The 27,767-nt window shown below is 36.6% G+C and overlaps 1 protein-coding gene across 1 annotated transcript; it reads left to right on the top strand.

Annotated features, from left to right (window-relative positions):
• The first annotated feature begins 15,850 nt into the window (after positions 1 to 15,850).
• LOC116892787 (vomeronasal type-2 receptor 116-like) lies at positions 15,851 to 26,490 on the top strand. Its single transcript, XM_032894660.1, has 5 exons — positions 15,851 to 16,727; positions 18,235 to 18,454; positions 23,713 to 23,840; position 25,109; positions 25,571 to 26,490. The coding sequence occupies exons 1-5, from the start codon at positions 15,999 to 16,001 to the stop codon at positions 26,488 to 26,490; spliced, it is 1,998 nt and encodes a 665-aa protein (XP_032750551.1). The 5' UTR covers positions 15,851 to 15,998.
• The last annotated feature ends 1,277 nt before the right edge of the window (positions 26,491 to 27,767 follow it).

Below are 27,767 nucleotides of genomic sequence, written 5' to 3' on the forward strand. Positions count from 1 at the left end.
TGGTCACTTTTGGAGAATGAACCATGAGCTACTGAGAAGAAGTTACATCCTTATGTTTTAGGAGGGAATGTTCTATAAATATCTGTTAAATCCATTTGAGTCATAACTCCTCTTAGTTTCTCTATGTCTTTGTTTAATTTCTGTTTCCATGTACTGTTCATTGAGGAGATAGTGGTATTGAAATTTCCTACTATTATTTGCTTTGAGCTTTAGTAAGGTTTCTCTTATGAATGTAGGCACCCTTGCATTTGGAGAATAGATATTTAGGATTGAGAGTTCATCCTTTGAGATTTTTCCTTTGATGAATATGAGTTGTCCTTCCTTCTCTTTTATAATAGCTTTTGGTTGAAAGATAATATTATTTGATTATAGAATTGCAACTCTAGCTTGTTTCTTCGGGACATTTGCTTGGAAATTTGTTTTCCAGGCATTTACTCTGAGGTCGTATCTGTCTTTGTCTCTGTGCTGTGTTTCCTGCATGTAGCAAAATGCTGGGTCCTCTTGATGCATCCAGTCTCTTAGTCTCTGTCTTTTTATTGGGGAATTGAGTCCCTTGATGTTGAGAGATGTTAAGGAATAGTGATTGTTGCTTCCTGTTATTTTCGTAGTTATAGGTGGAATTATGTTTGTGTTTCTCTGTTTTGGTTTCATTGTAAGGAGATTATATTCTTGCTCTCTTTATGGTGTAGTTTCTCTCCTCCTGTTTGAGTTTTTCATCTAATATCCTTTGTAGGGCTGGATTTGTAGAAAGATATTGCATAAATGTGTTTTTGTCATGGACTATCTTGGATTCTCCATTTATGCTAATTGAGAGTTTTGCTGCATACAGTAGCTTGGGTTGGAATTTGTGTTCTCTTAGGGTCTGTATGATATCTGTCCAGGATCTTACGGCTTTCATAGTCTCTGCTGAAAAGTCCTGTGTAATTCTGGTAGGTCTTCCTTTATATGTTACCTGACCTTTTCCCCTTACTTCTTTCAATATTCTTTCTTTGTTTGTGTATTTGGTGTTCTAACTATTATGTTAAGGGAGTAATTTCCCTTCTGGTCCAATCAGTTTGAAGTTCTGTATGCTTCTTGTATGCTTATTGTCATCTCTTTCTTTAGGTTACGAAAGTTTTCTTCTATAATTTTTGAATATATTTAATGGCCCTTTAGGTTGGGAGTCTTCACTTTCTTCTATAACTATTATCTCCTTGTCTCTTCCTTAGGTTTTCTATATCCAGGGTTGTCTCGCTTTGTGTTTTCTTTAATGTTTCTATTTCCATTTTAAAATCCTGAACAGTTTTGTACAATTCCTTTACTGGTTTAGCTGTGTTGTCCTGTAATTCTTTCAGTGGTTTTTGTGTTTCCTCTCTAAGGGGTTCTACTTGTTTTTCTTGTGTTTTCCTGCATTTCTCCTAGGGAGTTCTTTATGTTCTTCTTAAAGTCCTCCATCATGCTCATAAAATGTGATTTTAAATCAAAATCTTGCTTTTCCAATGTGTTTGGATATCCAGGATTTTCTTTGTTGGGAGAACTAAGCTCTGATGATTCCAACTACTCTTGGTTTCTGTTGCTTAGGTCCCTATGCTCGCCTCTAGCCATTGTGTTGTCTCTAGTGTTTGCTTGTCTTGCTGTTTCTGAGAGTGCATTGACACTGTCCTGTAGGCCTCTGTGTCAGCATTCCTGTAGAACTGTTTTCCTGTTTTCTTTCAGTCTTTTCTGAGCACACATTCTCTGATTTCAGGTGTGCATGCAATCTTGGTGACTATCTTTCAGCTCTAGGCACAGGCAGGAATCAGAAGGGTCCTGCCCCTGATTGCTCCTAGGTCCTTGCACCCAGGTGGCACAGTTGTCAATAGACTATTCTGTCTTGTGTCTGCAATGTGGGCAGAGGGTAGTCTTCTCTGACTTCTTAGGAGTATCCACACTTCTGAGGATTGAGCTATCTTCTCCATGGGTATTGGGTGACGGGAGCTGTTTGGCTGGTTTAGTTCATTTCTGGGTGCAGACCAGAACTACAGGTACAGGCAGCTGACTGTTCCTTTATCCCTGTGTCCAGAGGTACTGTGCACTTTTCCCTTGAACCAGGGATCAGCACAGATGTGGGCAGACATGGACATTCTGTTTAGAAGTCTCATTGCACTGTATTTCCTTAAAGGAGTAATTTATATCCTTTTTAAAGTTCTCAAACCACATCATGAGTTTGGACTTTAAGTCAAAATCTTGTTTTTACAGGCTGTTGGGTTATCCAGGGCTTGCTGTGTTGTGGGAACTGGGTTCTGATGATGCCAAATCATCTTGGTTTCTGCTGCTTAGGGTATTGCATTGCCTTTCACCATCTGGTTATCTCTGGTGTTAGCTGGTTTTACTGTCTCTGACTTGACTCCTATGACTCCTGAGTCCTGAGTTGTCCTGGTGGTCTCTCTTTTGACAATTGGTTGAGCAAAAGAGGGGATCCAGTTTTGGGTTTAGGAGAGATACCACTCTTGGAAGACCAGCTCTCTGTGGGCAGGATTTGTATCTGAAGTACTATGGGCCAGCTTCAGCTCAGGGCACAGATGGAGACAGGATGGGTCTTGTCCCAGTCTGCTTTGTGGTTGCTGGGCCCTGCCTGCTCCTGCTGTGCCTTTCTTTGAATAGTCTGTGGAGAGAAAGTGTCCACCTACTTGCAGGCTGTGTCCTTAGGAGTGAGAGTGCTCCTGGAAGACCAGCTCTCTGTGGGCAGAGTTGGGTCTAAGGGCTGTGGGACAGCCCCAGTTCTGAGCCCAGATAGAGGCCTGTTTCTTTAAGGTATTGATGTTCTTCCTTTGGGGATATCATTCATTTGTCTTTATAAAATTGGTTTCAATATCTTCTTTGTGCTTCAAATGTGATACAATATGAAGAACTTGTGCTATGCATGTGGTTTTAGGCCAAGACATTTTGCCTTGACTAATTTTGAAGTTTTTTTTTTTTTTTTTACACTTGTGTCAAGGCATTTGGGTTGTGGTTATTATAGGTGTAAGTACCGCTTTTGAGTTAAATTTTTATGGGTGTTTTGTTCTTTCCATTACGTTTTCTTTCTGGACATATGAATGGTGTGGCTTCTTGTAGTTTAGCTGATCACCACTCTAGTTGGAGGTCAGATTTCTTGGGGCTGGCATGGCCTCTTGTACAGCATAGGTTCTTCACCAAAGTTCAAAACTTGTAAATGCTGACACAGAAATGGAGGTGTTTGGTTGTAGATGTGATGGTGGCAGCACTGAGAAAGTCGAGTAAGAACATGGGCAGTCTTCCTGCCTGGACTTTGGGTGTGCTCCATATTCTTTCTGATAGCCTGGAATCTCCTGCAGGTAGAGCAGGGAATCTCTCACAGAGATTTGTGGATTTGGATATGTGTGATATGGAAGGGACAAGAGATAGAACTTGTAAAGTGGACACAGAGACAGTTTGGGAGGTCCATTGTTTGATAGGCTATGAGAAATTCTGTAGGCCACTGTGGTCTCTGTTAGTGCAGCCAGTCTATGCCACTGTTGGAGACTTGGATACTGTGAAGAGAATATGGGTAACTAGGGATGAGCTGGATGAGAACCTCCAAAGTGAAAGAGTAGGAGAGTTAGGCTTGTAATGGCATTCCTGAATTTCTGGTTGCCTGCATGGTCTCCGGTAGAGCCTTGATTCAACAGTGTAGACAGAGATTTAGTCATGTGTGTTGGTTGGTCAGTGGTACTCTATATTTTAAATAGACATTTCTTCACTTCCCAAAAAATGTTTTCCCAATGCTCAAAACAATGCTCTGTATCAGTAGGAAACAGTTCTGAACTGATAATTACCAAAAAAGTTATTTGAAATAGAACATTTAAAGACTATGTTTTTCAAACAGTTTACAAGTTGAATCTTATGGCTATGTTTTAGCCTTAATAATGAACATATATCAAATGTACTTTGCTCAATGTGTCTCAAAATGGTATGCTTGTGGTGGGAGGAACTGTATTTTCTAAACCATGCAACCAAGCCAAGTCCACAATCTCCTCCCAACTTCACCAAGAAATAACCAGGTATGGCCTTCATTATCTCCCCCTGACCCTGTTGCCAGTAGACGATTTAAGTCTGTACTTGTTAAATTCTCTCCTTAGTCATTGTTTTATCAAAGCCTTTAACTCCAGTAGAAATGCCCTGAGAATAGACAGGCCAGTCCAGACAAAAAGCATAAAGATTCACTGCAGATATTCACTTCAGCTTCATTTCCTCCAAAAACCAATTTTGTGGTCCTATACTCAGCTCTGTATCAAATCAACAGCATCAGGAATGCACTTGAAATTCTTCAATATATGGCACAGGTCTTCCTCTCCACAATTTCATCTCCACATCCTTTTCTTTATCCCGACCAACTGAAAAGACCTAGATATTCTTATGGAAAACTCAGGGAACAATGGCCAGAAAAAGAGGTAGGCTACATACTGATCATCAACTTTCCTTCCATTTTCCTCATCCCAACTTCCCATTATAATGTTTAGCTTTGCAGCAAACCTTCTGATGTGGACTTTCCTCACTTTCTACTCTCAAATGGTCTACTGGAAACATGGTCAGGGGGAGAAAATGGAGTCCAAACCTGGTAATTTTCCCTGCATTCCTCCCTTATTTGAACCATTCAACACCCCTCTTCATGCTTTAACTTCATTCCAAACGTTAGGGACTAAAACCTACAAAGACATTTTTTTCTTGGAAATGTCTGTAGACACTCTTGTAATTTGTGAGTTTTTATAAATAACCATTCTAAGAAAGAGAGTCACTGCCTGGTAATTATAGGCTTCTCAGCAACCAGAGTGAGCAGGATCTGAAGGACAGAACCCTGGAGTGCCTCAGTGAACCTCTTTTTATTTTTACACAAAAATTAGCAAGTTAATTCCTTCACAAACAAAACTTCTGTATGATCTAGGGGTTAACTTGTAAGACAGATGACCTAAGAAACTCTCAGCCCCAGGATACCTCCTAGAATCTCAAACTCCTCACTTGGACTAAAATATGCCAACTCTGAGAAATCCTTGAAAGAGAAGCCACATAAGATCTCAGTAAGACTCAGTGTAAAAAGACTACTTCAAGCCCAGAAACAGATGGGTTTAGTGCAGAATTTTATCAGACCTTCATAGAAGACCTCATATGAATAAAATCTAAACTATTACACAAAATAAAACAGGCGGAGCACTACCCAAGTCTGTCTATGAAGACACAATACTGATTATACATAAACCACACAATGGCCCAACAAACAAAGAGAATTTCAGACCAATTTCCCTCATGAATATTGATGCAAAAATACTCAAGTCTGTCTATGAAGACACAATTCTGGTTATACCTAAACCACACAATGGCCCAACAAAAAAAAAGAATTTCAGACCAATTTCCCTCATGAATATTGATGCATAAATACTCAATTAAATTCTCATATACCGAATCCAAGAACACATCAAAACGATCATCCATCATGATCAAGTAAGCTTTTTCCCAGGGATGCAGGGATGGTTCAATATATGGAAATTCATCAACATAATCCACTCTATATATCAATTCAAAGTGAAAAACTACATTGTCATTTCATTAGAGGCTGAGAAATCCTTTGACAAACTTCAACATCCTTTCATGATAAAAGTCCTGGAAAGAACAGGAATTCACGGTCCATACCTAAACAGAGTAAAAACAATAAACAGCAAGCCAGTAGCTAACATGAAACTAAATGGGTAGAAACATGAAACAAACCCACTAAAATCAAGGACTAGACAGGGCTGCCCACTCTCTCTCTCTCTACTTATTCAATATGGTACTCAAAGTCCTAGCCAAACAATCTGAGAAATGAAGGACCTCAAAAGGATATAAATAGGAAAGAAGAGGTCAAAATATAACTCTTTACAGATGATATGATAGTATACTCAAGTGATCCCAAAAGTTCCACCAGAGAAATACTAAACCTGGTAAAGAACCTCAGCAAGGTGGCTGTGTAGAAAATTAATTCAAACAAATCCGAAGCCTTCCTCTATTCAAAGGTCAAACCCCCTGAGAATTAAATCTGACCCTTCACAATAGTCCCAAATAATATAAAATATGTTGGTGTGACTTTAACAAAGCAAGTGAAATATGTGTATGACAAGAACTTCAAGTCTCTGAAGAAAGAAATTGAAGAAGATCTCAGAAGATGGGAAGACCTTCCATGCTCATGGATTGGGAGGATTAATATAGGGAAAAAATGGCCATTTTCCCAAAATCAATCTACAGATTCAATGCACTCCCCATCAAATTTCCTACTCAATTCTTCACTGAGTTAGAAAGAGCAATTTGCAAATATGTTTGGAATAACAAAAAACCAGGATATCCAAAACGATACAAAAGAATTTCTGGGAGAATCATAATCACTGACCTCAAGCAGTAGTACAGAGCAATAGTGATAAAAACTGTATGGTATTGTTACAGAGACAGGTAAATAGATCATTGGAATAGAACTGAAGGCCCAAAAATTAACCCACACACCTATGGTAACTTGATCTTTTACAAAGGAGCTGAAACCATCCAATGTAAAAAACAAAGCATTTTCAGGAAATGGTGCCAGTTCAACTGGAGGTCAGCATGTAGAAGAATGCAAAGCAATGCATTATCACCCTCTGTGAAACTCAAGTCCATGTGGATCAAGGACCTCCACATCAAACCAGATTCACTCAAACTAATAGAAAAAATGGGGAAGAATCTAGATCACATGGGCACAGGGGAAAATTTCCTGATCAAAATGCCAATGGATTATGTTCTAAGATCAAGAATTGACCAATGCTACCTCATACAGCTGCAAAGCTTATGTAAGGCAAAGGACACTGTCATTATGACAAAAAGGTAACCAACAGACTGGGAAAAGATCTTTACCAATCCTACATCTGATAGAGGGCTAATATTCAAAATATACAAATGAGTCAAGAAGTGAATCTCCAGAGAGCCAAATAACCCTATTAAGAATTAGGTACAGAACTAAACAGAGAATTCTGAGCTGAGGAATATCAAATAACTGATAAGTACCTAAAGAAATGCTCAACATCCTTAATCATCATGGAAATGAACATTAAAACAACCCTGAGATTCCACTTTACTCCAGTCAGAATGGCTAAGATCAAAAACTCAGGTGACAACAGATGCAGGCAAGGATGTGGAGAAAGAGGAATACTTCTCCATTGTTGGTGGGATTGCAAACTGGTACAACTACTCTGGAAATCATTCTGGATTTTTTTCTGAAATTTGGACCTGAGGAACATACTATACTACTCTTGGGTATATACCCAAAAGATGCTCCAACATACAACAAAGATACTTAATCCACTATGTTCATAGCAGCCTTATTTATAATAGCCAGAAGCTGGAAAGATCCAAGATGCCCTTCAACAGAGGAATAGATACAGAATATATGGTACATCTACACAATGGAATACTACTCAGCTATCAAAAAAATGACTTCATTAAATTCATAGGCAAATGGATTTCCTAGAATATTTCAGCCTGAGTGAGATAACCCAATCACAGGAAAACACACATGGTATATACTAACTGATCAGTGGATATTAACAGAAAATATCAAATTATCCAAGGTACCACAGACTACATAAATCTCAAGAAGAAGGATGACCAAAGTACAGATGTTTTACTCTTTCTTAAAATGGGGAAAGAAATGTTCATAGGAGGTGATACGGAGGCTAAATTTAGAGCAGAGAAGATTGCTGACAGGATCTGGGTCTAATTGTCTCCTGAGAGACACAGCAGGATCATGTCAAATAAAGAGGCTTATGCTAGCAACAAAACATTGAAATGAGAAGAGAACCCTTGTTGGAGGAATTAGAGAAAGGATTGAAAGAGTTGAAGGGACTTGAAACCCATAAGTACAACAATGCCAGCCAAACAGAGCTCCCAGGGGATCAACCACTATCCAAAGACTATACATGGAACGACCCATTTCTTCAGCTGCATATGTAACAGAGGATGTCATTGTTGGGCACCAAAGGAAGGTGAAAGCATTTGGTCCTGCCAAGTTTGGACCACCAGTGTTAGGGAATGTTGGGGTGAATGGGGAGAGAAACACCCTTATAGAAGCGAGGGGAAGGGGAAGGGGTATAGGGCTTATGGACAGGAAACTGGGAAAAGGAATAACATTTGAAATGTAAATAAAAATATATCCAATAAAAATCTTTTTTTTTTAAAGATTTATTTATTTATATGTGAGTACACTGTCACTGTCTTCAGACACACCAGAAGAGGGCATCTGATCCCATTACAGATGGTTGTGAGCCACCATGTGGTTGCTGGGAATTGAACTCAGGACCTCTGGGAGAGCAGTCAGTGCTCTTAACCGCTGAGCCAGCTCTCCAGCCCATCCAATAAAAATCTTAAAACGTGTATAAAACATAAAACATGCTACTTCAAAGCTTAGGTGAAATGCTATGGATTCTTGGGAGATACAAAGGATCTGCTAAAATTCTGCAAGAAGACACACCTATCCAGATGGTGGAAAATTTCATACAACACAAAAACACCAGCAAGAACAAAATTAACAAAAACAAAGTTACAGAAATCTACAATGATTGGTCACTAATATCTCTCAATATCAATGATTTTAATTTCTCTATAATAAAAAGACACAGTCTAACAGCATGGATGTGAAAATAGAATCCACCTTTTCAAGCGTCTAATGGACATACCTCACTGTCAGAAATTCACATTACCTCAGGATAATGTGTTGTAAAATGATTCTCTAAGCAAATGAACCTAGGAAGAAATATGTGCATTTACATCAATACGTAACAGGTAAATTGCAAACCAGACCTAACCTGAAAATATAGGGAAGAATACTTCACACTTTTCAAAGGATAAAAACCTAAGACAACATTTCAATCCTTATCATCTGGGTCCTCCAAAGTCAGGCACACAAGTTTGCAAAAAATACTTCTACAGTTTCACATATAGTCTCACACTGTTATTGGTGGACTTTAATACTCAGTTGAAGTAGGTTTGGCTTAAGGATGCTTGCATTATAATGTTAATTTTGGTCACCAAAACTGCTTACAAAAGTGTCTGCACTTTCTCGCTTGTTTCTCTTTTGTGTAGAGGAAGGCTACTGATTTATTTGAGTTAATTTTATACCCAGCCACTTTGCTGAAGTTGTTTATCAGCTTTAGTAGTTCTCTGGTGGAACTTTTTTGGGATCACTTTAAATATACTATCATATCATCTGCAAATAGTGATATTTTTGACTTCTTCTTTTTCCGATCTGTTTCCTTGACCTCCTTAGATGCCTAGAACAAATGAAACTCAAGACGGATGATCAAAATGTGAATGCTTCACTCCTTCTTTAAAAGGGGAACAAGAATACCCTTGGCAGGGAAGAGAGAGGCAAAGATTAAAACAGAGACTGAAGGAACACCCATTCAGAGCCTGCCCCACATGTGGCCCATACATATACAGCCACCCAATTAGACAAGATGGATGAAGCAAAGAAGTGCAGACCGACAGGAGCCGGATGTAGATCGATCCTGAGAGACACAGCCAGAATACAGCAAATACAGAGGCGTAATGCCAGCAGCAAACCACTGAACTGAGAACGGGACCCCCTGCTGAAGGAATCAGAGAAAGAACTGAAGAGCTTGAAGGGGCTTGAGACCCCATATGTACAACAATGCCAAGCAAACCAGAGCTTCCAGGACTAAGCCACTACCTAAAGACTATATATGGACTGACCCTGGACTCTGACCTCATAGGTAGCAATGAATATCCTAGTAAGAGCACCAGTGGAAGGGGAAGCCCTGGGTCCCTAAGACTGAACCCCCAGTGAACTAGACTGTCGGGGAGGGCGGCAATGGGGGAGGGTGGGGAGGGAACACCCATAAGGAAGGGGGGAGGAAGGATGTTTGCCGAAACCGGAAAGGGAATAACACTCGAAATGTACATAATAAATACTCAAGTTAATAAAAAAATAAATAAATAAGACTGCTATGAACATAAAAAAAAAAGTGTCTGCACTTAAGGCACCAAGGAATCCTGAACCCAGTTGCCTTTCATTGGCAACTAAGATGCCAACAGCCAATGGCTGGGCAGTACAGACAGACGGGCATTTGAGGATGTCTGGGCTTGAAAGAGAGAAGCGAGGTATAGAAGCAGAATCACCACGAGTGGTGTATAAGATGGACCAGACAAGTAAAAATACAGGTAAGTGGTTCTAGATGAGAAGAAATATAGATTTCAAAGTGTGTTAAATCTGGGATGCCAGAGGGGAGTGTTTGCTAGCTGTGGGACAGATTAGAAGTTCCAAGTAAGCAAAGGCATATAAAAATTAACTGGTGTGTGTGTGTGTGTGTGCGTGAGTGCGCATATGCATGTGTGTGTGTGTGTGTGTGTGTGTGTGTGTGTGTGTGTGTGTGTGTGTGTGTGTGTCTTTCATTCAAGAATCCAGATTGCTCTTGGGCAGGTGTGCAAGTGCAACTCACCAGAAGCAGAGCAGGTTAACTTTCACTACACTCAACTTTCACTAATACTCAGATTATCTAGACAGAAACTAAACAAAGACATACTGACTGGAGTGACCAATCTTTATAAACCAAATGGGCCTAACATGTATTTATGATATTTTTCCTAAAATCATACATAGTAAACATTATTATCAAATTCTCATAAAAAATTCTCAATAATTGACCAAGTACTCAAACATAAAGCAAGTCACAACACATACAAGGAAACTGAAAAGCAAAAGAAAACAAAAACTCACTGCATCCTGTCAGTAATAATTCAGTACAACCGTATGTAAACAACACTAACAACAGAAAGAATACAAACACATGGAAAATGAATAATTCTCTACCAAATAAAAAACAGTTCAAGACAGAAATAAAGATATAAAAAATACTTTGAGAATTAAGTGAAAATTATTATACAGCATAACAAACTCAGTGGGCATAATGGTGTACATTGAAAGAGGCAAGGTCAACTGGGTGATTGTGGCACAAGCCTTTAAATTCAGTATGTGGGAGGCAGATCCACAAGAGGTTAAACTAGTTCACATAACTAGTTCCAGAAAATCCAAGGCTACAGAAAGAAAGACCTCTTCATTAAAAAAGAAGAATACAAAAAGAAAGGAAGAAGAAAGAATGATTTCACAGTACTTATTTAACAGCACACCAGAAGTTTGAAATCTGGAAGATATCGATATTTTCCTCACCACATACCACTTTCTAGAATCAAAGAATGTCAGCATAACAGTTTACACAGAACTCTAATAGTGAAATAGAAAAACTCAGTAAAATTCTCCCAACTGCTGCACCTCCCCCAAAATCTGAAGCAAATAAATTTTTGACAGAATTCTTAGAGTCTTTCAAAATTATAATACTATCATTCCCATATTGTCCCAAATAATAGAAACTGAAGAAACATTGTCCAGTTCAGATTATGAGGCTACAGTCACCATGATATTCATGATACATAAAGAACTAACCAAGATGGAGATTTATAGATTGACTTCTCTTATCAGCCTTGGTACAAATATACTCAATAAAATATTTGCAAAGTGAATCCAAGAACAAATAAAAATATCAACTTCCTTGATCACGTAAGCTTTATCCTTGAGAGGCAGGGAAGATTTCATATATAAAGGTTAATAAATGTGTACACGTATGTATGTGTGTGTGTATTCACACATTTTTACATGAAGCAAGTGGGTAACCCATTGTGGATGGGGTGCCATGTGAAGCCAGTTTGGAAAAATAAACAAGAAAGTATAACACTTGTCTCATAATCAAAACAAAAAGGTCACAAGGTAAGAGAATGGCTGTTTGAACTGAGGAATGAAATGAGTAGCAAGACGAGCAATAGATGTGGGTTTCAAATGGGAAAAAACTGGCAAAGTACATTAAACATACATGTGAATGTGTCATAATAAAATGCATTAATTTAAAATGAAATGGTTATTTCACACAGATGAAACTGAATACAATGCTGAATGTGGACTCTTGCCAATTTTATTTGTACTCATGAAATATGAATGTGCATATCCTTCCTATGAAAATCTCTCCATCTCACATCTCTCTGAGTCTGTACATTTGCTACCTAGGACAGGAGTTCTGGTTCATGCACACATAAAATGTTGTTATTTAAATATACAGCAAAATCTATAAAGGAAACAAACTCTGTCTCATCATAAATGCTAAATCATACATGTCACAACATACAAGAAAGAATTGCCTATATTTGGGCTGCTTTCTCTGCAGCCCATATCCAGAAACACGCATCTGACCACTATTATCAGTATGCTCTCCCACCTGGCTATGAAAAGTGTATAAGAAGAGTTTACTCATTAAACAAAGGTTCACTTGCCATTTACTAATTGCTTCTTAAATATTAATTGTTATAAATCTTCATAGTGACTACTGGAGCGTAAAATTAGCAAAATCAACGGAGAAAATAAATGATAAAGTAGAAGAAACTTGTCAAAATGAGGTATTCATCTGTGAGAACTGAGGATCAAATGGGAAATCATGTTTTAGAACTCAAATATTAAGCATAGTTTTTCTTTAAAAATCATGGGGAAACAAGAGTTCTCGATCTTATGTAGTATTTGAAATGAGGCACAAAAGTTTAACAGTCTCTATGGATTTTCTTAAATATTTTAAAAACAACATCTACTATTATTCAGGACATTTCTGGATTTGCCATGATGTTTTAATTCCCAAGACAATGTAAGCACAGTTTTTGTTCAGTTATTCTGTACGTGACAATGCTGTATGTTGCCCATAATATATTCTCAATGGATCACAATGCTCTAAACATGAGGCTGATTTTCCCTGACATGGGATTTGTGACACAATGTTCAGTGTGTAACCATGACTTCAGACTCTATGAGTCTTTCCTGAAGGTGGATCAACTACAAAAATCCACTGATAATTATTTCAAGTGTTCACATAAACAGAATTTGAGGCAGTCCTGAGACCAAATTTCACAAAGTGGAATCTTTCCAGGGACCTAAATTTCCACAAACATGTGTGATGTCATTCATGTAGCTACACATCCCTCATCTATATTTATCAACTAAGTTTACCACATGAACAGTGGACATCAGATGAACATCCCCAGGAGATAGTATCAAAGATTCCTCCAGGGGTGAGGAAACAGCTCTAAAAGAGGAAACAGAAATGCAGATGTAGCATCTCCCTTGGCCACAGTGATAAAAGTACATGGGGATATATGGGTGTCTGTTTGATCTACTAATCTGTGTGGCACTTCACAAACCATTCTGCCCAGGCTCAGAGAAGGAAAACTATGTTCACTCTGATTTTATTCTTCTTGCTCTTGAACAATCCACTTCATGTGGCTGGTTTTAATTATCCCACCTGCTCTTGGAGAATAAAGCAGAATAGAGACAAAGATGGAAACTCAGAAACAGGCTGTATCTTCTTGATTCTACCAGTAAAAGGGCCTGTGGAGAAAGAGGATTTCAAGCCTCTTTTGAATACACAGTAAGTGCTTTTATATTTTCCATGTAGATGTGATCATGAATATTTCCTGAGTCTATTGAGTTTGAGGAGCAAAGTCATCCTAAGGGTCTCTTGTACTCTGTTATTAATCTGCAAAACAGAAAGAACTCCAAATTCTATTACAGACTTAATGCTTTATTACCCCTTTAAATTGACAGCGTTTTTTTTCAGCCTTACCAGAATTTAAGCTGAGTAATAAAACACTTTCAGCCATTATCAATCATACATATCCCTCTCATAGACAGTTTCCATAGCACAGTAGCACAATAGTATCTCATTGAAAGATAATTTTTATGACTTTATTTTATGTGTTTTATGCAAATACCCACAGTCAACTGATGTTCCTTCCATCAGTGGGCTACGTCTAGTGTTTGTGCTGGGGCCACCAATGTTGGAGACACACCTAGCTGTGCAGAACTTTCATATAGATACTCAGTTACATTCTTAAATTTTCTCCATGTGTCCCCCATTACGTACTGAAGCTGCATCAAGAATTGATGTAAGAGATCTGTTAACTCCATAGTATGGTCTATATAAATTCACTGGCTTTCAGGTCTTATAAATTTCAGTTCTTCCCTCTCTCTTTAGAATATAGAAGGAATGTATTGATTATAAAAATGTTTGCATTTTTAAAAAAAGTGATATTATTACTAATAGCAGTGGCTAGTTGCTTCCCTTGTTTCTATACAGGGTAATAACTGTGGCATATGATTGTTGGCAGTATTAGAGAATAAGGATAGAGGAGTTACCTACTAGCTCATCTTTGCCATTATTTAAGTTGTATATGACTTCCCTTTTTACCTCTCTGTTATTTAGCCTGACACTTTAAATATTTAGCCTTTATGTCTCTCTTTCAGTACTCTTACAAAATATACTTGCATATTTTACCAGTTTGGGCACTATGAGTATTTTGATATTATTATGAGCATCTTTTTCAGACACAGTACTTTAGACCACAAAGCCACTATGATCACTCAAGTACTTTATGTTTCTTAATGTTTAATGTACAGGATTTAGTATTTGATTTGTACAAGTCTCAAATTTTTGTCATGTGTTAGTGAAATTTTTAAAGACATCTTTTTGTGTATCCATAAAGAATATTCTAAAAAGAATTGTTTTTGCGAAAAGGACATGACAGGTGTAAAATTTCTAATTGGAATACAGATATTTAACTCCTAGTGAAAATTAATAATGAAGTAATGTATTTGATATTTATCAGTCAGATGTTTTGAAATATTCTGAAAAGATATGAGATTTTCTTCTTTTCCTAAACATAAACACAAAGCAGAATTATTCCATTGCAACTGGATTTTAGAAAGAACATTTAAGATAAAGATGATTATGTGGGGTTGTGATAAATATATTGCCCCCTAATGAAAATGAATTTTAATGACATGAGACAAGTTTTGCCACAGAAGACTTTACTGTTTTAGCCAATACCCTCACTTTTACACAAAAATACCATAAACTCACTGGCACAAACATATCCAATGTATTTTTACTTATTTCTCACTGATTTCAAATGAATATGTGACCACTTTTATTGTTTGATCAGGTATTTGACGATTTATTTACAATCTTAACAAATAATCAAAAACAAGAGACTGAAAACTCAGTGAGAACACGATAATAGTACATCTCATTTACTGGACACGACCATCATGAACTTGTCAATGTTTTATGAGCTTCTGGCTCCTTTTGTCATCTCAAACTCATTACACAGCTCATTTCAACTGTTGGGGAGGGGTGGGGGCAATACTATGGAGTTCAGGATTGTCCTTTTATAGACTGAAAATGTTATTTGTAAATTGCTGTCCTTTATAAACACTGTAACTTTTTACAGAAAACTCACTGAAAACCACAAGCATGCTCTGGTCTTGGCTTTTTCCATAAATGAAATCAACAGGAACCCTTATCTTTTGCCAAATATGTCTCTAGCATTGGAAATTTCAACACCAAGTTGTGAGTGGAAATCAAAATTTAAAAATATCATTTATGATAGTTTAGGTAACTATAAAATTCTCCCTAATTATTCCTGTGAGGATAACCTCCTGTGTGTAGTGGCACTTACAGGAGGAAACTGGGCAACGACTCTGTTACTTTATACAATCTTCAAATGCTTCATATATCAGCAGGTAAGTGTGTGTCTGTGTGTGTCTGTGTGTGTACTTGTGTATTAGGGACAGGGTGGGAATTCATAAAATCGGGTATCACTTGGACCCCTCATAATCTTTCTAGGCCTGAGTCAATCTATGTAGTTCATAGTTACTCTTTCAAGGATTGATGAAGGTTTCATATGTTCTTGTATGATATAGTGATGAGGGAAGAAAAAATAGCTATCTGGGATTTCTATAAATCTCCTGAAAAATGTGTTTATAAGTTCTTAGGAATACATTGTATCTCATGCTGCTTCCTGTGTTCTAGTTCTTTCATCTGACTTATGGACCTTTCCATCCTGCCCTGCATGATCATGAAAACTTTCCCAATCTATATCAGATGTCCTCTGATGATACATCTCTAGCCCTTGCCCTGGTGTCCTTTATAATACATTTCAGTTGGAACTGGATAGGGTTGGCCATCTCAGACAATGATCAAAGTACCCAATTTCTCTCATATTTGAAAAGAGAGATGGAAAGTAATACAGTCTGCTTTGCTTTTGTGAGCATGATCCCAGTCGATATGGATTTATACATGTCAAGAGCTGAAGTGTATTACAACCAAATCATGACATCATCTACAAATGTTGTTATCATTTATGGTGACACAGGCGGTACTTTAGCTGTGAGTTTTAGAATGTGGGAATCTCTAGGTTTACAGAAATTATGGATTACCACCACACGGTGGGATGTCACTCCTAGCATGAAAGACAATTTATATGGTTTATTTGCTTTTGGACACCACCATGGTGAGATTCCTGGTTTTAAAAATTTTGTCCAGACATTGAACCCTGTCACATCCTCAGATGAAAATCTGGTAAAGCTGGAATGGATGTACTTTAACTGTGAAGTCTCAGCATCTAAATGTAAGGCACTGAAGAACTGTTCATCTAATCACTCACTGGAATGGCTAATGGGGCATACTTTTGAAATGACCTTTACCGAAGGAAGTTATGACATATACAATGCTGTGTATGCTGTTGCCCATGCATTTCATGAGATGAATTTGCAAATCATTCATAATCTGTCCATTGCCAAAGGGAAAGTACAAAATTATGTCTGCAATAAGGTAGTGCTTCTTACATTATTTAATATTCCTGTTATCAATGTCTTTAATAGTCTTTTTGATGCCCAAACCAAGTGTGCTAGGAAATATTTTCCAACATAGATTGATTCATGAATATTTTTCCTACTGATTGTATAAATCTAGATGTTGGTATATACCTCTAATGTAAAAAGAAGTTAGTAGACGGCATAATTTGTCACTGTAGCGTTGTGATATGTTACTGATTACCTGATTGGTGTCACATAGGTTTTTATACTGAAAACATATCCAGTCCTTCCTAATGAACCCACTCAATAATGGATCTTTGTTCATTAATTGTTACATATGTAGTAATCACTGTAGGATATTGTTTTAACTAGAGATCTCAATTTATGCTCTTCCCAATGTAGGTGAGAGATATCACTTGGTGCTATGAGAGTATTTACACAGAGAATAATGCAAGGATTCAATTTACTCCATTCCTGTGTGCTCATGTGTGTGCATGTATATTTCTCATGGTATATATGTACGTATATCTATATTTATGTCAATCTCTTCCTTTATATTATGTGTATATCTATCTGTCTACTAGTCGGTCTATCTGTCCATTTGTCCAAACATTGATCTTGGCATCCATCCATCCATTCATCCATCCATCCATCCATCCATCCATCCATCCATCCATCCATCCATCCATCTATCTATCATCTATCTATCTATCTATCTATCTATCTATCTATCTATCTATCTATCTATCTATCTATCTATCTATCTATCTTCTTTGTGTATTTGCCTATATATGTTGGTTTATGGTCATTAACCTGTAATTGTCTGTTTTTCCATTGTTTTCACTATTTTTTATTTTGTATAAGAATATATTCCTGTGTTTATTTATCATGCATGTTTCTTCATGAGTCTGTATGTTTAGTGTGGTTTTTTTGAATGTTCTTTCAGTTATGTATAAGGCTTTTGCTTTGCCAGTGTGTTCTTGTATGAGAGCATACATTTGTCTTTGTGACAATGCCAGACTCTGTGTGGGTGTCAGTATATGTGTATGTATACCTATGTATATTCTTCTGAACATGTGTTTCCATGTGGGTTTATGTGTGTTCACCTGGGTATTTGTTTTGTGTGTTTCTGCATTTGTTAGATTATTTTGATGTATATTGTGTTTCAGTGTTTATCTGTATATTCATGTGTATTTGAGCATGTATGTGTATGTTTGTGTAAATAACTGTATGCTCCGGCTATGTGTGCATCTCTATACAGATGCGAGTCTCTCCCTTTTTCATGTAGCTGTATTTTCATATTGCAAATATATGTTTGGTCACATGCATGTTTGTGGTTGTGTGGTAATTTCTTCATAGAAAACTAAAATAACAGAAACATTATTTTGTTTATCTCTTTGCTTTGACTGAGATATTTTTTCACCTGCATACTGTCAACAAAGTTGCCTTTAAGATGGTATAAGGATACATTTTCTTACCTTAAGCAAGAACATATACTCTATAGTTTGTTGCCTGTCTTTCAGCTGGGTTCCTTTTTGAGAAAGATCCACTTCACTAACCCTGTTGGAGACAGAATAAATATGAATCAAAGAGACAAACGGCAAGAAATGTATGACATTTTTTACATTTGGAATTTTCCACAGGGACTTGAATTTAAAGTGAAAATAGGACTATTTAGTCCCTATTATATAAATGGTCAACACTTACATTTATCTGGAGATACGATAGAGTGGGCAAGAGGAAGTACACAGGTGGGTTTTTGCCTAACTGGAGTCATTTAAATTACACTGTCAAGTGTGTGCATCCAACCTTCCTTGAATGTGATAAAATGAAGTTCATGTGAGAGACCAATTTCTAACCCATAAACTATGTTTCTTATTTTCATTCTTTTTCAGATGAGTGTTTAACAGTTAATTTAGGATTTCTATAGTGCATGTAATGTATTTGTATCAGATCAGAAATTGTTTCTTTCCTTCAACATTAACTTAAACTATTTTGAAAACAGTTTTATATTATTTCCTGTAAAGTTAGCAATATTCTATTAGTACTATTCTTATTCTTATGATGAACCTCATCAAAAGATGTTTAAAGGCTCTTGTTCATTGTAAGGATAGAGTAAATTCAACATTGTTTTTTAATGTGTATTTTTGAGCCCATTGACCAACTAGTCCTAAATTTCCAACATCTCTAGCTAACCATACAGTAACATTTTAATGACACTTTTAGATACTTTATGAACTACATTTTGTTTTTTCCAGTTTTAAAAATATGGGTATGGAATTTGTTCTGCATGTATTATCTAGATGCATGTAACACCATCATGTATGGTATATATGGATGAGTGAAGAGTTATTTGAATCTCAGAGTACTTGCAAGAGCTCCATGCCACGCAGTGGGTACTGGAAATCAAATTGGGGTCTCTTTACTGGTAGCAATTGTTGTTGAGAGCTGATCCATGTTTGTAGTCCCAATTCCTATCTTGGAAGATTTAATGATGACTAAAGGAAACTTTTTGGCCCCACTTGCACAAATCATACGACCAAACAAGGATATGCATAGTTTCCTTCTCAAATATGGGGAGACATTGGTAATAATAAAAATTTGCCTTTTGAGGAAATTTGAAAATGGTATATTTCATATGCATAATAGGATTTTATAGGTGTGAATTCAGATATGCTTGGTTTTAATGTGTCATATTCCACCATGCCCCAGCCCCAGAAAAAAAAACAAAACAATGGGTAAGTGTCTTCAGGCTTGATATGAAGTGATTCCCAGGTTGTTCAGACAGTGTGAAACTTATAATTGCTGTTTTTCTCAATGTGATTAAGAATGTAATTCAAAGTGAAACAAATGTAAGAACTAAAAGTGTAGTTCCAGAGCTACATATCCATTTAGAAGATTGTATTGTAATCTTCTGTGTGTTATAAACAACCTCACTTGAGCCTTCAAACACATCCACTAGAAATCTGTAGAGTTTTTAAAAATGCAACCAGTGTTCTATTCACATATATCATAATCCCAATATGGAGATGAATAAATAAAATCATGAAAATCTCAGGGAAATATGATTTCAATGTTTACAGTCATGAACTTAAGGGAAATTATATTCAATGTTATGCTAATCAAATAATCAAAGAATGAATATAAGAACATGAAAAAAAACGAAAGAGGACTGTAACCCCATCTGGGATAATACAATGAAAGCATGAACACATTTTACAATAGGACACTTATTCTGTATGTGACAGAGTACTTCCAGAGGTATAAAATAATGAAAGAATTTCAAGCAAAAATATATAACAGAAAAGCAAAATAAAACAAACTAATATCTTAGTGAAAAGACTCACAAAATGAGTATTCCAAGTTGAGGGCAGGGTGGCAAGTGTTGAAGACAAGGCACAAGGAACTTCAAACCACATCAAAGATTAAAGAACAAGGAAAAATGAAAATCATAATGACCAAGAACTTGTGATTAAAGATCACTTTAAAAACTTTGGGGATACTACAAGGAAGGAAATACTCTATGTCTAAACGGTGAGTAAATTATATAGACATTTGACAAGTAGAAGCAGGTAAATAGCAAATAATCAACTTTCAAAGTGAAGTAGTCCTTGACATATTTGACTTAAAATTTGCTGTTCAAAAAAAGGAGGATATGAAAGCAACAGGAGAGAAAGCAACAGGAGAGAACCTTGTGTCATAGAAAGTCAGTCTTTGGATAACAGCAGGCTCCTCCAGCATCACTCATTTTACAATGAAAGTAGTTAATTAATTTATTCACTTATTAACTTTACATCTGGACACTAGTTTACACTCCTAATCTATTCCTAGTCATTCCATCCTCTCCTCTCCATCCAATACTTCTTCCTTGTTCAGAAAAGGGGAGCCCTTACCCCTCAGATAACAATATGTTTGGCAAATCATGTTGTATAATAACAAAGCATAATTTCATGTTCTCCTAATGAGGACAGTGGAGGCAGCCCAGTAGGAATAAAGTTTCCTGAAGTCTGACAACAGAGTCAAGCAAAGAACCTGCTACCACGTAGTGACTGAGTTTCACAAATGTTGTATATATCCAGAAGACCTGTGTTAGTCCCATGCATCATTTGCAATAAGTGGTTCAGTCTCTGTGAACCCTTAGCACCCCAGGTAAGTTGGTTACATAGGTTTTCTTGTGTTCTTGATCACTCTGGTTTATACAATCCTTCTTTTCTCTCTTATCCAGGATTCCTCAAAATTTGCCCATTGTTTCGGTAATTCTCTCAATCTATTTCCATCAATTGCTGGGTAAATTCTCTCTGAAGATGGTTATGCTAGGCTCTTGCCTGCAGATGTAACAAAATATTATTACCAGCATCAGTGGTGGCCTTTCTCTCATGGGAAGTTTCTCAAGGTGGTTCAGTCATTGGTTAACTATTCCCTGATCTTCTGCTACAGTTTTTCTCATCCTCCATCTTTATGAAGGGTAAATTGTAGGTTGAAGGTTTTGTGGATGGGGTGTTGTCTGAATCCCAACAGTGGAAATCTTGCCTAGTTATTGGAGATTGCCATTATAGGCTCCACATCCTGTTTTTGCTCAGAGACCTAACAGGGTCTTCCTCATAGATTTTTGGGAGGTTCCATTAACCTACAAATCTAGCTTGACTCAGAGATACCAATCTTAGTGCTCTCTCCAAATCATCTGTTTCTTTGTCCTTTTTTGTTCTCATTCCCCTGCAGTCCAATTCATTCCCCAAACCCATTCACCTATGATGTCTCTTCTATATTCCCTTCTCAGGGAGATACATGTGTCCCACCTTATGCAATTCTTTTTACTTATATTGTAACACACCATGCATATTCTTAAAGGAGACGAATTAAGAAAGATGTATTTAAAACATTTAGAGACACAACTGCCAATCTAGTGTATTTATCCTTTATGAAAAAGGAGATAGAAGAAATTTCAAGAGGAACACAATTACAATAATTCATGACTAATTAGGGATCACTATGAAAGACATCAAAAGAATTCCATCATATTTAAAAGTAAGGTGAACCCAAGAGGTCAAAATTACATATAAATACTACTTGAATGCTTGATGGAAAAATAAGTATTAGAAAAAATTAAATATTTAAATAAAAAGTAAATTATAATTTATGCATAATTTTTAGTAATAAGTAAGTGATTTTGGATGAAATCGACATAGTCCATTGGGATTTGCATCCTCCTCCTCCATTGTTTCCATCCTGTATTTATAATACAAGCAACTTCAGGTGGGACAAATTTACTTTATGCCACGAGGTTTGACACAAGTGTATACTTTAAGTGTAATACATCACAAAATAAAGATGTGGATAGTATTACATTACACAAAAATATGCAGAAAATCTCTTAGCAAAGTCCAAGATGCAGTCAGAATTTCAAAAATGAGAACAAACAAAAACTGACAAACTAAGAGAATATATGTTGCCATAATAAAGTTTTCTTCAGGAAACATATTGATGGCATTGCAGTAAATGGATAGGAGAATCAAAGAATTTCTATTAAACTAGAAATTAGATCAAGTTTTTGTAGTGGCACGTGTCATTAATCTACATGCTTTGAATCAAAAATCAGGATAGTCTCTCTCCACTCAAGGCTAGTCTGACTTTCCTATTTAATCTAATTAAAACAGGGCTGAAATGGATACTCTTTAATTGAAACGAGCACCATACAGATAAGGAAATGGCTTTTCTCAACTAATCCACAAAATAGTCTTTAAAACCTTATTAATGGTGAAAACAAGTAAGAAAAAATTAAATACAGAAATAGAAAAAAAGCACTCTGCCCAGATGTATAGGAAGTTGAGATCTACTAATACTACACAGTGAGATCCTGTTTCAACAACAACAACAACAATAACAACAACAACAATAACAACAACAACAACATCAAAACAACAAGAAGAGTAGTGCGTAATCACATTTCTGGCGAACATGACGAGAAACTGTAAATAATAGACTCAGTGATGGCCACATCAAACTTACATGAAACAAAGGATGCAAATTCAGCATGGAGAAATCAGCAAAATTCCAGTGCAGCATATGGACACCCATCACAAGATTCATTGTAATGCCAAGATTTCCCTAATTTAAGAAATACCTCAATTAATTTTAAGCAACCTCAATTTTCACCCTATTTTCAGGCTGCATAAAGCCTGTTCACTTCAGGAAATACTCAGTGAACTACACAGAAAGTCAGCAACTCCTCATCACAAAACAAATAGCCCTCTTCCTATGCAGTTCTTTTTCTCTTTCCATTCAGTTTGTTTTAGTTTTCAGTCTTAATGTAGTTGAGGTTATTTTGGTTATCTGGTGTTTGAGTTGTTCTTCCCCATTTTTGTATGTTATTTACTTGAACTTTGCTTCTATGTTGTTCTTCTCTAACACTAACTATAAGCAAAGTGAGGAAGAAAAGGTTGAATTGGCTCATGGGTAACACTCAAGGGGAGACAAGGCATGGATCTGTATAATGCAACTGAAACATAGTCACTCATGGAATTCATCATACTGGCTTGTTATGCATGATTTCTAAGGTAACACTGCCTACAAGGAATGCTGCTCTCAATAACCTGCACGTTCCTACGTCAATTACCAATTTAAAATATGCTTCACAGGTATGATGACAGGCTAGTCTGACGGGAATAATTTTTTATTAGGACCTTTGTGCCTTTATCCTGTACTATTTTTAAGGATACAGGAATTAAATGACATAACCACCTTGCAGTACCTGCACTATTTGCAAACAGGATGCTGTGAACTCTTCTTTCTGAATTACAAGTTGATGGGAAATAATTCAACGTTCCCTTATTTTTCTATATACTGATGTCATATATTGATGTTTGTCATCAGGCAATGCACTAAGTGAAACTGGTAACTTTGTATATAAAATAAGCATATTAATATCACATGGTAATATAATATAATTTTTTGAAGGGTAATCAAAAGTCCTGATAGCAGGATATGTCTATTTTTCTTTTTAGATGCCGACCTCTCTGTGTGCAGTGCTGATTGTGGTCCAGGATTTAGAAAATTCAGGAAGGAGGAAATGTCACCCTGCTGTTTTGATTGCAATCCCTGCCCAGAAAATGAAATTTCTAATGAGACAAGTGTGTATTTCCTGCAGGGATAAGTTCCTCAAATTGATTATCATCTTAACACCCATATGGGAATGCTGACATAGTTTAAAATGAAACGTTAAAAAATATATGAGTTTCCTAAGTTAATAATTATAGGAGTATAATAATTTAAAAAGTCCTTATTAAAATTAACTTGTCATATATATTTGGCTCATTGAAAATTTATAGTAGATACAATATTTTCAAACAGTTTTGATAAGAAAAACTTGTATTAGTGTGTTCTAGAAAGGACCCATTCTAGTGATTTATCCTCTATAAAAATATGTAGATCATGAATCTTTTAATGATTTATTTATATTGCCTTGGTGTATATACTGTTGTATAAATGTATGTACAACTATCAAGTACAGAAGCACATGGAGGACAGAATTAGGCATCTGGCTAGAGGGAACCAAATCCAACTCCTCTGTAAGACTCACGAAGAGGGAAAATAATAATTTGTAATATTGTGAAAAACTGTTAAGCAGGAGATAAGAGATTTTGTATAATAAAAAGACATTCTTTTTTTCTCATACTCGGTGATATTTGAAATGTAGAAAATTGAGAATCACTATGGCACATGATGTGTAAATATTAGGAGTAATCTCTTAAATACAAGTATAAGTAGTCCCTAGTTAATATTTTCTGTAATAGCATACATTAAAATTGTTTTGTTCTAAAAGGAATTAGGCACAATTTTCAAATGATATTGGCACCCCATAGCCCATATTTGTCAAATAACTATCTAGTCAGGATGAATTTGATATAACTTCCTGGCATGCATTTACTTGCTTCCTTGGTGTGCTATCCTACTTATTTAAATGGAAATCCTTAAAGGATTTTATGGTCTGTAAGATGGCTTAGAAGTTAAATCCTTTCCCACTAACTATAATGGTGTTAGTTTATCCCCAGGACCCATATAATAGGAGATAGCAATCCTACTTGTTATTTTCTGATATGTATTAAATAAAATGTACAAATAATTCAGCAAGGCTGTTTGGATACACCTGACATTGGTGCTGGAAACCAAAGTCAAGTACTCTCAACACGTTCTCTTCACAACCCAGATGAATTCCTAGTTCCTGAAAACAAATTTAATGATAACAACTGTCAGTAGAAGTATTGCTTTATATAAAAGACTTCAAACCTTGAATCACATCATCCCTTATTGCAATTATGCAATGATTCAGTGCAATGGCAATCAGACTTATTTCACACACGATGATGGGAATTACAGAGCTTTTTTTACCTTTAGTGATAGGGTTACTGCTTTTTATGAAAAAAGCCAGGAATGTGGTGTTGCTATTGTCAAAAGAGGTCAAAACTAGAAATGATTTTTGTTTATTTTTTGCAGTTACAAACATTAATATTATATTCATATAAACTTCTCATTCTCAGTCTCATACCTTACCTATATAAACACAAATGCTCTTATGTTCATGAGAACATTTATTACTTTACATGTAAACACACTTACATGTAAACATATAGATCCGTGATAAATGATCACAAATAATATAGAAATATACACAAAATATTTGTGGTTTTTTTTTACTATAATGAGAAGCATTAACAATGGAAACAATTATTTTATGTAGCAATGACCTTCACTGTATTTTCAGCAGATTCACATGTTAAAACACTTCTTGTATATACTTAAATAAAAGATCCTGATAGTAAAATTGCTGAAGCTACACTAATAATCTCTTAATTTTTCCATTAGACTTGGAGATGTGTGTCCCGTGCCCAGAGGACCAATATGCCAACATGGGGCAGAACGACTGCATTCAAAAAGCTCTTATCTTTCTCAGTTATGAAGACCCCCTGGGGATGGCACTTTCTTTAATGGCCTTGGGCTTCTCTGCATTCACAGCTCTGGTTCTTGGCATCTTTCTGAAGCACCACCATACTCCCATTGTTAAGGCCAATAACAGCACTCTCACCTATATCTTGCTCATCTCACTCATGTTTTGTTTCCTTTGCCCCTTGCTCTTCATTGGCCATCCAAACTTGGCCACATGCATCCTGCAACAAATCACATTTGGAGTTGCATTCACAGTGGCTATTTCCACAGTGTTAGCCAAAACAATTACTGTCATTCTGGCATTCAAAGTCACAGCCCCTCAAAGAATGATGAAATCTTTTCTTGTTTCAAGAGTACCTAACTACATCATTCCCATCTGCACTCTCATCGAAGTTATTGCCTGTGCATTCTGGTTAGGAGCCTCTCCTCCTTTTGTGGACATTGATGCTCAATCAGAGCATGGTCACATCATCATTGTTTGCAACAAGGGTTCAGTCACTGCTTTTTACTGTGTCCTGGGATACCTGGCCTGCCTGGCCTTTGTGAGCTTTACATTGGCTTTCCTTTCCAGAAACCTGCCTAGTACCTTCAATGAAGCCAAGTCTATAACATTCAGCATGCTGGTGGTCTGCAGTGTCTGGGTCACTTTCCTTCCTGTTTACCATAGCACCAAAGGCAAGGTCATGGTGGCTGTTGAGATCTTTTCCGTTTTGGCTTCCAGTTCAGGGATGCTGGTTTGCATCTTTGTTCCCAAATGTTACATAATACTGTTTAGACCAGACAGAAATTCTCTTCAAATGATCAGGGAGAAATCATCTTCCCATACTCACATTTTATAAATTCTTACTCGCACATATATAGTTTGTTTATAATCACCAAAATATCAGATAACATTACCATACCTATTTATTTTTGGAATGATTTTACTGTTTCTTTTTATAATTGTGCTGAGCAATATCATATCTACTAGGTCTACATTGTCTCCTATAATCATCCACAATGTCCTACATTTGTCCTCTTTGCCAGAAAGAGCTAATAGAATCCTGATCCATTCTAAGAGTTAGAAGAGTTCTTCTATAAAATAGAGGAGAGAAGAATACTTTTAAAAACAGTTTGATATAATATTTCAGAAGATGGATTGATGTCTCAGCAATAAAAACCATACCCTGTTCTGATAAAGGAACTGATTCAATACTCAACACTGCAAACTGCTATTATCAACCACCTGTAACAAGAGCTACAAAGAATCAGGGTGGTCTCTTCTGTGCTCCAAATTTGCCCAATTTATTCATGCACATAACAACACAACACACAAAAATAAAAATTACATAAATTTTTAAAACTATAGAAGAATATTGCAAACACTTTACACTGGTTTAATACTTTTCAATTTTCTACTATGGTGTTAGAATTACAGGAACCAACAGAGAAAAAGTGGAATATGGGTACAGATGGTTGGGATTAAGCATTTTACATAAGAACACTCACCTTTTTAAGTATATCATAAAAAGACACACTTGAAATGGACAGGAAAAACAGAGCTTGTTGAAATAACCTCTTCTATGTGAAATTTAGATGACTATTCAACAATCTGCCTTGACACCACAGAGTAATCTGAGGTAGTCAGCTAGCAAGGGTCAGTGCTGAGAGAAGCTGATGGGGATTGGTCCAGAAATCAACTGGGCTTGAAGGTTTGGGCAGTCAGCAATTAGTGAAGAGAAAGGGAGAATGCAACCCTTCACTCACTCACTCATTCATTCTCTTACTCACTGACACACACACATCCGCAACAGAGAGAGAGAGAGAGAGAGAGAGAGAGAGAGAGAGAGAGAGAGAGAGAGAGAGGAGAAGGAAGGATAAGGAGAGGAGGGGGAGAGGGAGAGATAGGGGAGGGGGGATGAGGAAGGAGGGGGAGGGATAGGGATGGGGAGAGAGGTTAAATAAAGATAAGGTCCAACAACAGACATACTCACAGACAGACAGACACAGACAGACAAACATATACATATTCACATGATAGAAAACTCAAGCAATGCTCTGAAAAGCAGGATCCAAGCATTTCACACACACACACACACACACACACACACACACACATATATATATATATATATAT

The sequence above is a fragment of the Rattus rattus genome, chromosome 2 (assembly GCF_011064425.1).
Source record: "Rattus rattus isolate New Zealand chromosome 2, Rrattus_CSIRO_v1, whole genome shotgun sequence".
Taxonomy (NCBI): domain Eukaryota; kingdom Metazoa; phylum Chordata; class Mammalia; order Rodentia; family Muridae; genus Rattus; species Rattus rattus.

Bases quoted from the DNA above. Each gene is read 5' to 3' on its own strand.
- LOC116892787 (XM_032894660.1), top strand. From the start codon at position 15,999: ATGTCCTCTGATGATACATCTCTAGCCCTTGCCCTGGTGTCCTTTATA. The intron at 16,728-18,234 runs GTAGTGCTTCTT...CCTGTCTTTCAG, and splicing joins AAAATTATGTCTGCAATAAG to CTGGGTTCCTTTTTGAGAAA. The intron at 18,455-23,712 runs GTACACAGGTGG...TTTTCTTTTTAG, and splicing joins GATAGAGTGGGCAAGAGGAA to ATGCCGACCTCTCTGTGTGC.